Source organism: Pipra filicauda, unplaced genomic scaffold (assembly GCF_003945595.2).
Source record: "Pipra filicauda isolate LSUMZ 115617 unplaced genomic scaffold, ASM394559v2 scaffold3_size10097308_pilon, whole genome shotgun sequence".
Classification (NCBI taxonomy): Eukaryota; Metazoa; Chordata; class Aves; order Passeriformes; family Pipridae; genus Pipra; species Pipra filicauda.
Window position 1 is genome coordinate 4,777,364 of NW_024104532.1, and position 14,366 is coordinate 4,791,729.

At 41.4% G+C, this 14,366-nt stretch overlaps 1 protein-coding gene across 1 annotated transcript; it reads right to left on the reverse strand.

Annotated features, from left to right (window-relative positions):
* Positions 1-7,405: 7,405 nt before the first annotated feature.
* IL12B (interleukin 12B) lies at positions 7,406-13,694 on the reverse strand. Its single transcript, XM_027718711.2, has 7 exons — positions 13,610-13,694; positions 12,243-12,518; positions 11,620-11,737; positions 10,397-10,590; positions 9,452-9,597; positions 8,106-8,230; positions 7,406-7,660 (listed from the first exon to the last, which is right to left on the reverse strand). Exons 1-7 carry the CDS (start codon positions 13,692-13,694, stop codon positions 7,657-7,659), a joined length of 948 nt encoding a protein of 315 aa, XP_027574512.1. The 3' UTR covers positions 7,406-7,656.
* Between the last annotated feature and the right edge of the window lie 672 nt (positions 13,695-14,366).

The following is a 14,366-nucleotide window of genomic DNA, read 5'->3' on the forward strand; positions in this document are numbered from 1 at the left end:
CAACAGGGGTTCTTGACCTGTTCCACAGCCGGTCTGCCCTTCAAGTATTCCAGCACGTTTAGCTCCAGTGTGTGTCCATGTGTCTGTGGGAGCAGATATTTATATACACGCACAAGGTGCAGGAACCCTGGTGATGAAATCCTCTCACACAGAACATAATTAGAAGAAGGTGTTGCCTGTGTAGTGTCAATAGAATGTCTTCTGTATAAGGTGAAGGTCATGAGTGTCCTAGCATGGATTGTGTTGATAGAGCAGATATATTGTTCCTTGGCTAAGCCCCTTGCCTAATTAACTGTTCCATCTCTATCAGCAAGTCCAATGAGTGACTCAGTAAGGTGGTTACTTGTTGCTGGTCTGTTATTGCTTGTTGACTCTTAAAGATGAACATAATTCCCAGGGGAAAAATAATTCTTACTGGGTGTGTTCTAAAAGATTCATCCCCGTGGAGCTGAAGTCCTTAATTCCTGTTGTCTTGATGTTTTGAGCTGCCTGTAACCTCTGTTTAAGGGCAATGCTGATTACTGTGGCTGTGCACTGAGCCCCTCTAGGCTGCTCTGGAAAAGAATGTTTCATTTGAACACCCTAAACTTCACAAAAAGCCCAGAGAATCCTTCAGTGTTCCAGTGTTCTACTTCCTTTAAAATTCTGCCACTTTAGAGATGAGAACCAACGTTCCGTGAGAGAAAGAGCAAAGATACCACATGGCACTGCCTGGCAAAGAGCAGGGATGAGTTCAGAGCCACTGGGTATCCTGCTGAGTTACTGCCTGGTCTGCTGTCATGGAGGAGATTCCTCTGCCTGCCCCTCTTCTCCTATTTTCCTATTTCCAGCACAGTAGGAGGGATTCTTTAAAAAAATACAACATACCATTGTATTAGTGACTTAATCAATAGACATCATTTTCTGTCTTTTATAATACGGCTCAGGTCAGGGGGAGAATCAGATCTGAGGCTTAATTTTCATGCATTTCAAAGTAAAGTGGAGTTTTGAGCCGATAGTTTGGTTTGAACCCATTCCTCCAAAATTGTCTTGTCTTAGTGCAGTTGTGCAAATTGTCTCAATAGGAAAGATCCCTGCACACTACTACAATTCACAGTATTTCAGTGATCACCTTCCCTCACTGCAAGGAATTGGGGCCATATGTGCTAATTCCAGGAAGACAGAGAGGACTGAAAGTTCTTACAGAAAAGGTTGTAATAGGTCAAGTAGACCTTGGGCCTCACTAGTTTATCCCAAGAAGGATAAATATCATCTTGTCTTTAAGGATTATAGGTAATTATTAAATGGCTAATTTTTCATCACTTCATGGGATGAAAAATATAAATGCCATCAAATTCAAGTTCCAGGGTAGGTAAAGATCTAGTTTGAGCTGGAGCCCTGTAATTCAATGCCTTTACTTCAGTGATTTAATATTTAATTTTCCTTTGTTCTTAACTTGGACACCTGTGCACGTTCCTTTGAAGTTGAGATCACAAGAGACAGGCTGTCTGGGACAGGCTGACTGGGATCGGTCTGGATTCTGCTTTGGGATGTCAGTGAAGTTTTTGTACTGTAGAGTCCAAAACCTTTCTGAAGAGCCTGGCAAAGAGCATGTACAAACTCGTGGAGAGTATTCAGGACATGTTCATTGGTTGATGGACAATTACCAGCATTAGGCAACAAGAGCAAAACTCAAAGCAAGCCGGAAGTTACTCCCAATCTGAATAGTTTTGAGCAAACAAGACTCTTGAGGAAATCTTGAAACCGTGAAACTGCAGCTTGACAGAACACACCGGTTCCTTGACACCGGAATGAGGAAATCTGCCACTCTGGTTATGCTCTCTTGTTCTAATACAGTGCTCCACAGTGTCCTGTCTGATGCAATCTCAATATCCATCCCATCCCACCAGCAGAAGAGTATAAACATCTGCTTCAGGTCTGCTAAGTTGATGTAGGAATCTTCTCTGAGGCTAGTGCAGGAAGAGATGACTTTTGGAGGTGGGAGGGGACCAAAAAGGGAGGCAGATTTTAAACAAGATTTTTCTTAGCATTTGAAAGTTCTCTTTCTATTGGAAGGCTTCCTAATGCTTATTCAGTGCCCCATATCAGGAAAGCCATGGGGTGAATGTTTTTTTTCTGGTAATGTTTAGGTGTATTGTTAGAGCTTTTGAATCAAATAAAGATTCATTTTCTGAACAGTGGACCTTAAGCTTTGTAGGGCTTGCCTAGACCACTCAGTTAGGAGGGACATAGTTGTGATGAGAGGCTGTGATATATTGTAGGGTGTGCAAACAGCAGCTCACTCACAGCAGGGGCTCAGCTGAAATTCTGGAGATTTTTGTGTTTTGGAATATAAAAGCTGTCTTTGAGAAGAAAAATGCCCTACTCAGAGAGCAACAGTCTGTTTCACTTTCTGCAGTGAGGTGTTACTCACATGCAGAATCTCAAACTGAAGCTTGGTAAAGAGTAATGGCACAGAACACTTACTGCAACTCCAGTTTAAAAGGAGACCAAAGTCTCTGGATCTCTATTCCTCGCTTTGAGAATGGGCAGAATTCACATCAGCCAGCTAGAGAAAATAGTCACTATTTGACTGAAAAAATGCTTTATCTGAGGCATCTTTCTTGTCCAAACTTGTTGTTTGCCCTGGTAGCTCTTTACATGGAGCTGGTCTGACAACCTGAGGCCTGTCATCCTCAGGCAGACTGAAGGTTCACTTATTTCAGAGTGCTGTGCTCAAGAACTTCCAGTGGCATACTGGGAAGAGACCAGTTTTCATGGTGTGCAAGTTGGACATGAGTCAACAGTTTGCCCCTGTACTGAACAAGTCCAGCTCTGCATGCTGGGCTGTATTAGTAAGAGTATAATTATCAAGTTCAGCATTGGTGAGGCTGTATCTGGCATTCTAGGTACAGTTCTGGGCTCCCTGGCACAGTTCCCAAGGGAACTGATGCTATGATTCCCACAGGAGAATGTCAAGTGTTGCTGACAGGCAGCTGCTCAGGGACTTTGTGGCATATTTGTCCTTATGAGTTAACATTTGACAAAGCAGACATGGACAGTAGATTAGCACAATGGATTGATTTTATCTACTTGGAAAACATGTTGTTTGTTGGAAAACAAGTGTTCAGATCTGTTTAGGAATAGCTGCTTCCCAAAGCTGTGTCAGTAAGGCCTCTTCATCACACCTAAAACTAATTTAGAAATTTATAGGAAACACTCTGTATCGAAGAATAGTGAGTGAAATTTTGACCTAGTCAGCAAACTCATGAATACATCTAGGTTAATTGTGGGCCTCTCATAGTTTTCTACCTTTATCTTTTTCTGCCTTTATCTTCATATCTTGTCTTTTTATCTCTTCAAGTTGACCTTCAGAAGAAGAAAAAGTAATTACATGGTGTTACATCTGGTAAAATATTAGTGCATATTTTTCCGAGAGTAGGACAGTTCTTCACAATTATTCATATATTGCTTTTAGATTTGGAGTGCTGAGTGGAGCACGAATGGGATGCCAAATATGCTGCTGCAGCACGTCATTACTTAAGTGCCTGCTTTATTCTGCATGGGAGGGTGTTCTGTGGCTGCATTCCAGAACAGTAACCTGTTCCCATTCATCTGATGGAGTGCCTCCCATTGAGGACACCAACAATGGTGAAAAAATGGCACGTGGAATAGCTAATAAAAATACTCTCACGCACACCACATAAACCCTTGAAGAATGTACAAGCCAGGATAGACCCTGCCATGGTCACCCGCGTCGGTGATTCCAGCGCGTGTTTACTCGGGACGCGGCTCGCGGGCTCCCTCAGTCCTGCTCTGGGTGGGTGGTTTGGGTTGTCCGCCCATGTGCAATTAACATATCAGACTTTTGAAGTCTTGCTCAATGGAAGGTTTGAGAATCAAGTGATGTGTTTGTTAAGGCATCAAACTGGGCCAAAACAGTATTTGCCTGAAGGAAGGTGAGTTTCTCATTTTCCACACCTTAAGAGAGATCAAAGGAGCCTTTCTTTAACACTGCGGGTGTCAAGGCAGGACAGATCCCTGCTGAAGGTTTCAGGTGTTATTTCAGAAAGTAAAAAATAAACCCAACACCTCTCTGCAAAGGCTGGTGCTGAGCTTTAAATTTTTCTTTGTATCTTCTGATATCTTTAAGATACAATACAAGGCTGTGATCCTGTTATCCTGCAAGGAACTTGTGGATCCTTCGAGTTACTTAGTGCCATACCACTGATGGTTCTGAATGGATTCTTCACAGGTAAAACAAAACAAGCATTAACAGCTTAACACTTACACTGAGTGTATTGAATAGGACTTATTTTAAATTGCCTTAAGATGCAATTCCCAGGTGTTCAGCCCTTTGAAGTTTGGTCACACTGAACTCAGTCAAAGTGACATGCTTGAAGCAAGGTTTCTTTTAAAGTTTTTTCATGTCTCAGAACAAGGTTGGAGCATATACATTGGGTTTGCCTGTATTAAAAATACCATTACTATTATAAAAGAGAATGTACAACTTACGAAGAAAAGGGATAGGATGAAGGTCAGCATGGAAGAAGGGATGGATATGAAGCATTTGGACCTGAAATCTGTATTCTCCCACAGAACCCTTAATTAGACATAAGCCTTTTTTCCCCCCTTTTGCTCCTAGCAAGTGCCTGCTTGCCCAGCTGAAGCACTTAGAGGATAGCAAGTTCCTACTGTAACCAATTAGTGCCTCATTAAGGACACCAACTATTTGTCAAGCATTCCTTAAGATGAGGAGCACCCACAAAAAGCCCTGAAGGGAATTAGTCAGTCTCTGTTCAGTGCAGATTTAGGGAGGTGTGGTAGGCAAAACCTAAAGCCACAGGTTGAGTGATGAGTATGAATAGAAAGCTGGAGGAGCTGCCCCTTCCCAGAAAATGGTGGGACACAGAGTCAGGAGTAGGTCCAGTATAAGACTGTTATCTATTTATACAGTTAATGACTCTCATACCTCAGGAGCCTCAGGAATAAACTTAGTTCTATAATTTTATTTCAGAAGCAATCTAAAGTTCTGGGGGCAATTTTGTACATTGTGCAGCCTGACTGAGTCTATGCATTGTGACATTTATCAGAAGTCTCCAGATTATTTGCAGTGCAACAAGGAGAGGAATTAAGAAAGAGAAGTCCAAGGACTAACTGACACATCAACTATTATGTTCCTAAATGGATGATGTTAGAAAATTGTCTCCAATATATGGAGCCACCACAGGGAATATTTGAGCTGTGATAGTAACACTTTTTTATACAGTCTAGACAGTCCCTCAGAGATGGGAGACTGACAATTTTTAGAGGAGATATTCACAAGCACTTGGGTCCATATGAGGCCCAGGAAATCGAAAATCAAGGATTAAAGCCAACTTTATGTCTTAGAGCAGCCATCTTATAATTAACCTGATTTCTGCAGAAAAAGAGGTAGTTTCAAGCTGCACTTTGTTATTTTCCTGAAGAATCTTAGCCAATGACTTCCCTCACTGGCTCCTGATTCCCCTATAATCCATGCCAGAAAAGCTTCCTGTAGGAAGGTTCGACTCACCTTATGGCATTGTGGCACAGAAAGGCAGATTCCTCTGAAGGCAATAGATCAATATAATCTTTATCAGGATACTCATAAATTTAGCCTGAGTATTCCAGAGAACGGAAACTGGGCTGGACCCAAGTTAATGAGAGGTTGCAGTGATGGGTTTCAGTGGTGCCAAGGTTTCAACCCAGTTGTCTGAAGAACAGGAAGGTTGGTCCTATGAATTCTGAGCACTGCACCGACAGGATCAGAGAGAAACCTCAAAGACCTCAAGATCTATTTCAAGTGGTTTCAGTTACAAACCTCCTGACCACAAAGGCCAGAGAACCTCAGTGTTCTCTTTGCCTGCAGAAAGAGGGTTTAGGGGATCTGGCTGACTCACTGTTGCCACTTTGCTGGGTGGTCCTGCACACTTTTACAGGCCATGGATTTGTTAGTATTAATCAGTAATAATGACTTTGCCCTACAGACATTTTTGAAGGAGTAGTGTATAACATTCTGGTAGAAAAGTGAACAGTGACACAAACCATTCTTAAAAAATCACAAGTAAACCAAATTTTCTTGTTTTCAGATGTATTTATTATTAGCTCATTAAAAAAGCACAATAAATTGCATTTATAGTGGAAATAAGACACATAAACTTAATATATTACTAGCATTTGTAGCTAGATTGTCAGCAGTTTTCTGAAATATCAGATATCTCACACATTTCAATCTATAAATATCTGAAATTACCACCATGGCTAAGACTGGGAAAAAAGGAAGCATGGTTGCAATGAAAGTCTTTCTTTAATTTCACTGATTCTTTATCAGGGCTTAAAGTCTGAATCATCGGATATTTTACTATTTTGCCTTCCTGTAAGTCAGGACTCAGGTGTTTTGACAAATGTTGCCCCATCTCTGGAAGTGTTCAAGGCCAGGTTGGACAGGGCTCTGAGCAACCTGGTTTAGTGGAAGGTGTCCCTGCCCATGGCAGGGGGTGGAACTGGATGGCCTTTTAAGGTCCTTTCCAAACCACACCATTCCATGATTCTATGAAAAATACAGAGGCTTCAACACGTTTCTGTCTTTTTCCAGACCTGGGGACTTACTCTGTGAGCACTTCAGAGCCAGGACTTGAGGTATTTTACCTAAGGTTCTGTGAAGACACCAACTCATGATACAGTAGTAGGGAGATACTTTCAAAATGAACTATAAAAATCTGTATTCGAAAACTCTAACTTTAATTAGATGCTTAACACCCGTATATAAAACCTGTTAACAATTGGCCTCTGAGGTATCAGATACAGTACAAGTGTAATTTCAGCTGCCTTGGTTGTAGCTGCAGATTTCTGACTCCTGTGCCCAGTGCCTGTGGCACAGCAGGTTGGAATTCATTTTATTGTCAGTAAATTCCACTGCAGGACATGCACTGGATACACAGGGGTCACTGAATAAAGGGCCTCCAGTGACCACAAACGTGGAGGAAAAGGAGGTTGTTTAGGAGGGGTTAAATTCAGGCACTGGTTACCAGTTCCTTTCATGTTCATGAGTGGTGGTAATAGGAATTAACCACAGCACTCATGCAGCCAAGGCTTTCTATGCTTACACATTCCAACAAAAATAAATAAAAATAAATAATGAAATAGACACATAATCAAACCATTAAATATTGAAACAGTTCTTTCTGGAATTTACTTTACAAATAACTTAACATATGAAATGGTTCGAATAGTAACTGCTATCAACTGCCCCAGCAAGTCATGTCAATAAATAAATAAATAAATAAATAAATAAATAAATAAATAAATAAATAAATAAATAAATAATGCATAAATAATGCATAAATAATGCATAAATAAATAAATATTAAATAAATAAATGAAATGTAATAATGTGAACCTACAATAATAGCTGACAGCAACGCATCAAATTCATGTTAATATAACATGATGTATGCTAAAGGTGTTACTCATATCTGGGGAATTTAAGAGCTGCCAAAATCAGGAACATATTCATATCTTACAAAAAAAAGATGTTATGACTTCTTAATAATCTCAAATGCAGATTTTTCTTCAAATTGTGCTTATATTCTTGTGCTGGTTCATTCTTTGCTTTCTTTAGGAGTATTGTGCCATCCTCCTGGAATCTCTTACTAGTTATCTGTAACATAAGAGAAAGCAAATTTATGTAAGAATTATGTTAATTCTCCTCAGACCCAGATTTTTAGTCCACAGGCCCACACCATGCAAGGCTCAGGAGGCTCTGTGTCTGATGGGGATCAGGGATTCAGCTTCAGCTGATGCATGTGAGGCACTGTAACCCAACCCATGTCCATGAACCTACACCCATTGTTTCCTCTCTGATTTAAATGGATTCTAATTGTTTCCTCGATTATTTTTGTAAGAGAATCACCATTTAGGCAGCCCAACACATTTATTCTCTTACAGATATTTAATGAAAAAGAATATTCAGGAAACAAAAATGATTCCAAGGACATGTAAAGTCAATGATCGTTTAAGAATTAGAAAAAAAAATCATAGACTCCATACTCTTCTAGGTAAGGACTCATCCCTGCTTCTCTAGTAGAAGGTTCTTTAAGCCTTACCTGCAGAGTGAAGACCACTCACTCCAGGATGAGTGGTAGTAACGATCCCTGGCCTGCACGGAAATCTCATCCTTCGGCCCAGTGTTTGGAAGGTGGAATGACTGTTCATCAGTAACATAGACGACCTGTGAACAGGGCACAGCTCCTTCAGTGGATTGTAAAGGTTGAGAACACAGCACCAGAAATGTTCCAACAAGCTCATGTCACTTAAACCCCCACTGGCAATCTAGTGTTTCACAGGCACCAGTACCACCCACAGACAGCAAAGGCTTGTGAGAACTTGAGTCACAGCAGAAACCAACTAAACAGCTCATGTTCCACTGAAGTTGGTGTTCTAAAGTGATCCAAACCCCAGACTGAAACACTCATTAAGACAAAGGGGTTATTTGTTTATCTGGGTTTTTCTCTTTTTATTTCTTCTCTCATAGTGAGAACCATAAAAGACAGAGGTTACTCCTTTTCAGTGTCGTTGAAGTTCCCACTGAGGACCTGTGGCTGATACAAGAAGCGTCTGGAGACTCTCCAGTTTCTCCACTGAAGGGACTGTAGGAGCCAACACTACTAAAATCAATGGGGGAATGGCCCCATCTGCTGGTACGGGCGAGTGGATTCTGTCCACAGAGGAAAACACATCCTCTTTGGATGTGTCTCTGGATTAATCCCCTGACAAGCTGGGATGATCACTACATTTGTTTGCTTTTCTGATTGCTGGACCAAGGCAGAGCAGCACTGCAGTTCAGGTCCTGCTCTGTGGTCAGCTAGTCTTTCCAGTTCTCTGCCAACCCAGGCAAGTCACCATCACCACTGTGTGCCCATGAGCATCAGCAAAAGAAGCAAAACCATTTGTGATTTAAAACTGACGCAGAGGAACAATGTTTAGATAATAATTAACTAACAAGAAATAGAGTGGCAAAGACCACAGACTGAACAGAAATGCTTCCAAATGAATCGGTGATTCCTTATTTCTTGTTCTCCTATAAAGTCTGAGCTGCCCAGGTACAAACAACACATGAGGAAATCCATGTAACAGATCTGAGACTTCTTGATTTGGAAATTGGGATTTTCACACATTAGGACCCACACAGCCTACTAATGAGTTGGTAAATACTTTTCTCATGCTAGCACAGCTATGCAATACTGGGCAGGATTTTCTCTCCTCAGTAACATCAGGGATCTTACTGCTCATAGAACTGGGAAGGTGTTTTTCTGCCAAGGCAGAACTTGCCACATTCGGGTCTGAGCACCCTTTTTTTTAATTTTAGTTCATGATTCTTACATACAAAGCTTATATTATTTATACTATCTGTTCAAGCAATAAAACTGTGTTTCAAATGTTGTGTTTTTACCTGGTTTTTGCGTTTCTTCGCGCTTTTAACTTTGACCTTAAAAGTCAAAGGGAAGTAGGACTTTGGGGTGCTCCATGTTTTAGGATATTCCCAAGTCACCATTCCATTTGTGGCCACATACTGACATTGGGGTGGGTCAGGTTTTACTGCAAGAGAAAATATAGAGGTAATTAATTCACATTAGCAACATAATATTGGATGTTGGTGTCCTACTGTTGATAATTTTATCCGAACGAGCACTGGGAGACTCCAGGAGATTAAGAGAGGAGTAGATATTATGTATAAGAACTGCCTTTTGTGCTTCTCACAGAAAATAAAGCACACTCCCATAATATCTCTGGGTAAGATCCTGGGTTTTTTTTCGCCTGAAGGGTTGCAGAGGGCTATGGAGGAATATCTTCAACCTCTGCTGACTATTAGGGCATTTAACACCTATTAAAGAAACACCTGTTTCTTTAGGATGCTGCCTCATTTTCACGTGCCCTGTGGCATCATGATCACAATTTATATCCTCTTATTCCTATCCATTTCTATTAATCTGCCCTGGATGCCCATCTGTAGGAATGGATCAGGAGGGAAGCATCCATAGCCTTAACCAGTTCTCAGAGAAAAGCCTGCTGGGTTATTGGTTGTTCTCTGACGTCTTCCACGTACCCCTTCTGAAACATGCCCATCGTATTAGAGGAGGCTACAGAACTTCTGGGACATGTGGGTGTGAGAGGGTTGAGGTCACAAGCCAGGAAGATATTGCTTCTTCACTTCCTCATCCTCTTCCAGGCTGCTACTATGTCATGTTTTCCCCTGTTCCTGTAACTGGGGGCTTGATGCAGATTTACAGTATACTAGGGCAGGGATTCCCAAGGCTGGCATGATCACCTACCCTTAGTTCCACTGTCGGCAGCAAGAATAAAGCTAAGAATTGATCATGTTTCCTGGTCTACTCACTGATATCTCTGATGAAGAAGCTGCTGGTGTAGTTCTCATATTCCACCTCATCGATGACCTCCAGGAACATGTCAGTGGGCTGGTGCTCTTCAGCAAAGGGACAGTAGTTTTCTTTGCGGCACTGGGACGTGTATTTGGTCACTGATCCATCGGTGTGAGCCACAGGGCTGCTGCAGGTCACATCTCCCTGAGGGCTGGACACAGAACAGAGTAAAGGAGTGGGGATGCTGGTTGGTTCTGAGAATGTGTTGCCACAACAACAACAACATGTAGTGTTGTAAGGTTAGGTAAGGTAATATTTTGATGTTGTTTGTATCATTTCGTGGCTGCCCTTCATCTGCTGCAGAAAAAGCTCAGTGGGAGTTCCTACATTTTCAGTGCTGTAGGACATATTAATGTAAAATCACAACCACACCACAGCCCCTGCCTTAGCAGAAGGAATCAGTGTTTAACCCTAAAGCAGGGTATCACTGTTTTTATTACTAGTATCCCATGGCAAGCTCTAGTATCTTACTTTGTTCCTTCACCCTCTCCAAATCCTTGTTGAAGAAAGGAGGGAAGGTGGAGAAGTATCTACTGGGAAATAAATACCAAAACTCATCTATAAAGTACTACCTGAATCTGGTTCTATTTTTGCTTTCAGCTAAATAAAACTTGTTTCTTGTTGTTTCTTCTTTAATGAACTGAAGTGACTTTTGCTGAAGTACTCCATGTTTTGGAGAAACCCCCAGGAGTGGTGGGAGGCAGGAAATCCCCCCAAGGTTCCCATCACACATTTCCCTCACAGGTTTCTGCTGTGTTCCTCAGCAGAGACTTGTCAGTGGGCATGTGGCCTCTGCCGTGGGTGCAGCCTCCCACTCCCTTCATTCTGTCCCCTCTCGGGACTCGGAGCTGTGGTTGTTTCTGCTTTTGGCTCAACTTCCTCTCTCCCCTCCACAAACTGTTCTGCTATTGCTTAAGTTATTCTGTGGCTGAAACAGCCCACTGGGTGTCATTCCATTTTCATGTCTTTATTAATTTCTGAGCTACTTCCATGCTGTTATTAGTTAACTTATTCCCTGTGATGCCTCAAAATATTTTGCAGATATTCTGGCTCTGCAAGAGAAATTTCTTCCTTTCTACATGTTCTAAACAGCCTAAAATCCGGGATCTCCTAGACAGAGTAACACAAAGGGCTGCTCTGGCCTTACTATGAGTTTGTTAAAGAAAGTACAAGCTCTAACCCTTTTAGACTTTTGATGGTGAACTTCACATTTGGATTCTCATTTTCTGTCATCCATGAACACATGAAAATTCCAGAGTAGTTCTTTGCCTCACATTTTAAAAACGTCCGCTTTGGCTCTAGATGGAAAAAGAAAGAAAACATGATTTATTTATTATTCTTGCTGAAATGGTCAAAGCAGAGACAAAACAGCAGTTCGATGGACTTATACCTATTTTGGCAGGTGGGTTCATAGGCAGACACAGTCTGAGGCTGTCCCGTGGGCAGCCACGTGTAGTTACAGAGCCAAATAACAGGTAGTGGCCAAAGCCTGGTTCACGTGGCACCACATCAACGTGGCATTGACAGAAGCCAGAGCACACCCAGGCTGTGGCAAAGAGCTGTCAGGAAGAGATTTACATGAACAAATCCACTGTTCCTTCCACAAAGAAATCCTGCAGCTGTGCAGTTGGCAAATCCCTGTGTTTGTTACCACAGAGCCACTGAAGGAATTATTTTCATTCCACTGTCAGTAAAGCCTTCGAGAGAACCCATTTTAAAGTGGGTATTTCTCACACATTTCCAGAAAGCTCCCTCTGGCCCTCAGTGCCCAAAGCTAAGCAAGGAACATCCCATCTTCCATACCTTTAAAGCTTTTCAGAATCGACCTTATCATTTGCCCGTTGGAGTCGATTTTGCTTATGAGGAAGAAATTATAGCTGAGGATTTCATGGGTATTCTCCGCCAGACAGGTGTAGTTTCCAGCATCTGGGAACTCCTTCACTTCAGCAATCAGAGTCTTTCCCTTTCCTTTCCATTCAGAGTCCTTTTTCCAGTAAACTGCTTCATTGGGTGAGTTACAGGTGAGCTCCACTCTCGTAGCTGGTGTCTCAGCATTCCACTCAGATTCTATGACATACACTGCACATGGCAAAGAAAGAAATTAGCAGCTACTCCTACGTGCCAGTGGGAAGGTTGGACTGAGTCCTTTTCCCTCAGCTCTACTGTCCAGGAGCTCAACACTCCAGTGAGATGTAAGTTCCAGTGAGTTCTAGGACCTTCTCACCAGAGCATTTCACTATCAGAATAAGAGCTTTAAGGCTTTACCACAAAGGAGAAACACTAAGAAATACCTGTCAAACACAGAATCTTAACTGGCAGAAAACATTCAGCTCTAGGAAGTTTGAAAGTTTCCCAAACTGCTTATGGACTTGTGAAACACAGGCAAGGTGAGTCTTACAGACTTCAAACACAAAGTTTACTCCCGATGTTGACAAACAGATTTGCAGTTTTCAGCACCGTGGTATTGCCCAGAGAACCCACAGGATATTTTTTTTTTAATGTAAATATATGTGGAAAAGTAATTTAATTCCTTTTTAGAAATGGAACACAATCGAGGATATTTTTTTCATGTTGACTTGGGTCCTTCTTTTTGGACAATTACCTTGAAGGCAGCTTGGATTATGGAGCTACACTGAGTGAATAAGAACAACAAATTTTATTATCTGAATTTAGCCAAATTTTCTGGTAAATTATTCAAAATAGTTGTTTGTTTATTACCGTGTATTTTTACAAATGTATTTACATTTGACTTATTTGCCAGAAAAGTTGATAAACTATTTCTAGGTTTTAAGTTTTACTTAGAAATATTTTTTTCCACAATTAATTCTTCACTTGTTTGATTTTGGGCTGTTACCTCAGTCACAAGAGGCTGTTTCTGCCTCCAGGCTGCATGACTGAAACTTTTGAAACACAAGGAGAAGGAATGGGAAATAGGACAGTTGCTAATGCAAATATAGCAAATATTCTATTGTATGACATTTTAGGACTTCTAAATATTTCTTCCAATAACTCCAATTAATTGGCTAATTATTGACAAACAAATACAGAGGAAGAACCTTGGCCTAAGATACTATAATTAACAAATTCTGTGCATGTGGCCACAATTATAATTCAGAAATGGCCATATCCTGAAGGTAGCTGAAGGTCTCAGAAGGTAAAGACTTGCTTACCATTTTCCTGAAGTTTCCACTGCACAGCTTCCAGTAGGGCAGCAAAGGAAAACAGTGAAAGTAAGGCACAGAGCAGGTGAGGCATCTGGAAGGAAAAAATAAATTGCTGAACTTCACTGAGGTTGGCTGAGTGTGCATTGAAATCAGGCTCGTGCTGGACAGAGTGACAAGACAGGGTCAGTCCCAGTGAACTAAGAGACATTCTCCTGTTCTAAAAGCTCCTGGACTATGTAAAAATTGAGTTTGTAACACTGTCTTGATCCACTTGTTACTTTCACCACAAGCCACACTAGAGAAGCAATCATGGACCTCAGAGGAAATGGTTGTGTTCATTGATCTGTCAGGAGCTCAGAAGCATCCTCAGATCCCTCGGTTAAATATTCCTCATGCAAGAAAAGTCCTTCTGATGCCAATGACGTCAGTTGTATGAACAAGGCACTGGACTAAAGGATCAGTGGACATTAAATTTCATTCATACAAAGCTTGTGGGCTAAACACATCAGCAGTCCTATTAAAACAAAAGATTGTCAGTAAAGGGAAAGGCCTGCTGAAGGGTTTTGCTGGACCGTTGTCTCCATCACGTCTGTGAGAACAAGTGACAGCAGGGTCAATAACGCAGTGTAGAGCTGGAGTCAACACTGACCATTGCCTAACTGTTCTAGTGTCCACCTCAGGTTGCACACACTAATTAAATTTTCAAGCAATTTCAGGCAAAATTCCTCCTAGATTCAGTGGCACAGCTCTATTTGCAGAAAGG

What these genes read in the sequence shown, in the direction of transcription:
- IL12B (XM_027718711.2), bottom strand. Translation starts at nt 13,694, where the DNA reads ATGCCTCACCTGCTCTGTGCCTTACTTTCACTGTTTTCCTTTGCTGCC. An exon ending in ACCATCAAAAGTCTAAAAGG is followed by an intron (nt 10,591 to 11,619) that starts GTTAGAGCTTGT and finishes TTCTGTGTCCAG; the next exon opens with CCCTCAGGGAGATGTGACCT. An exon ending in CGAAGAAACGCAAAAACCAG is followed by an intron (nt 8,231 to 9,451) that starts GTAAAAACACAA and finishes CCCTGTTCACAG; the next exon opens with GTCGTCTATGTTACTGATGA.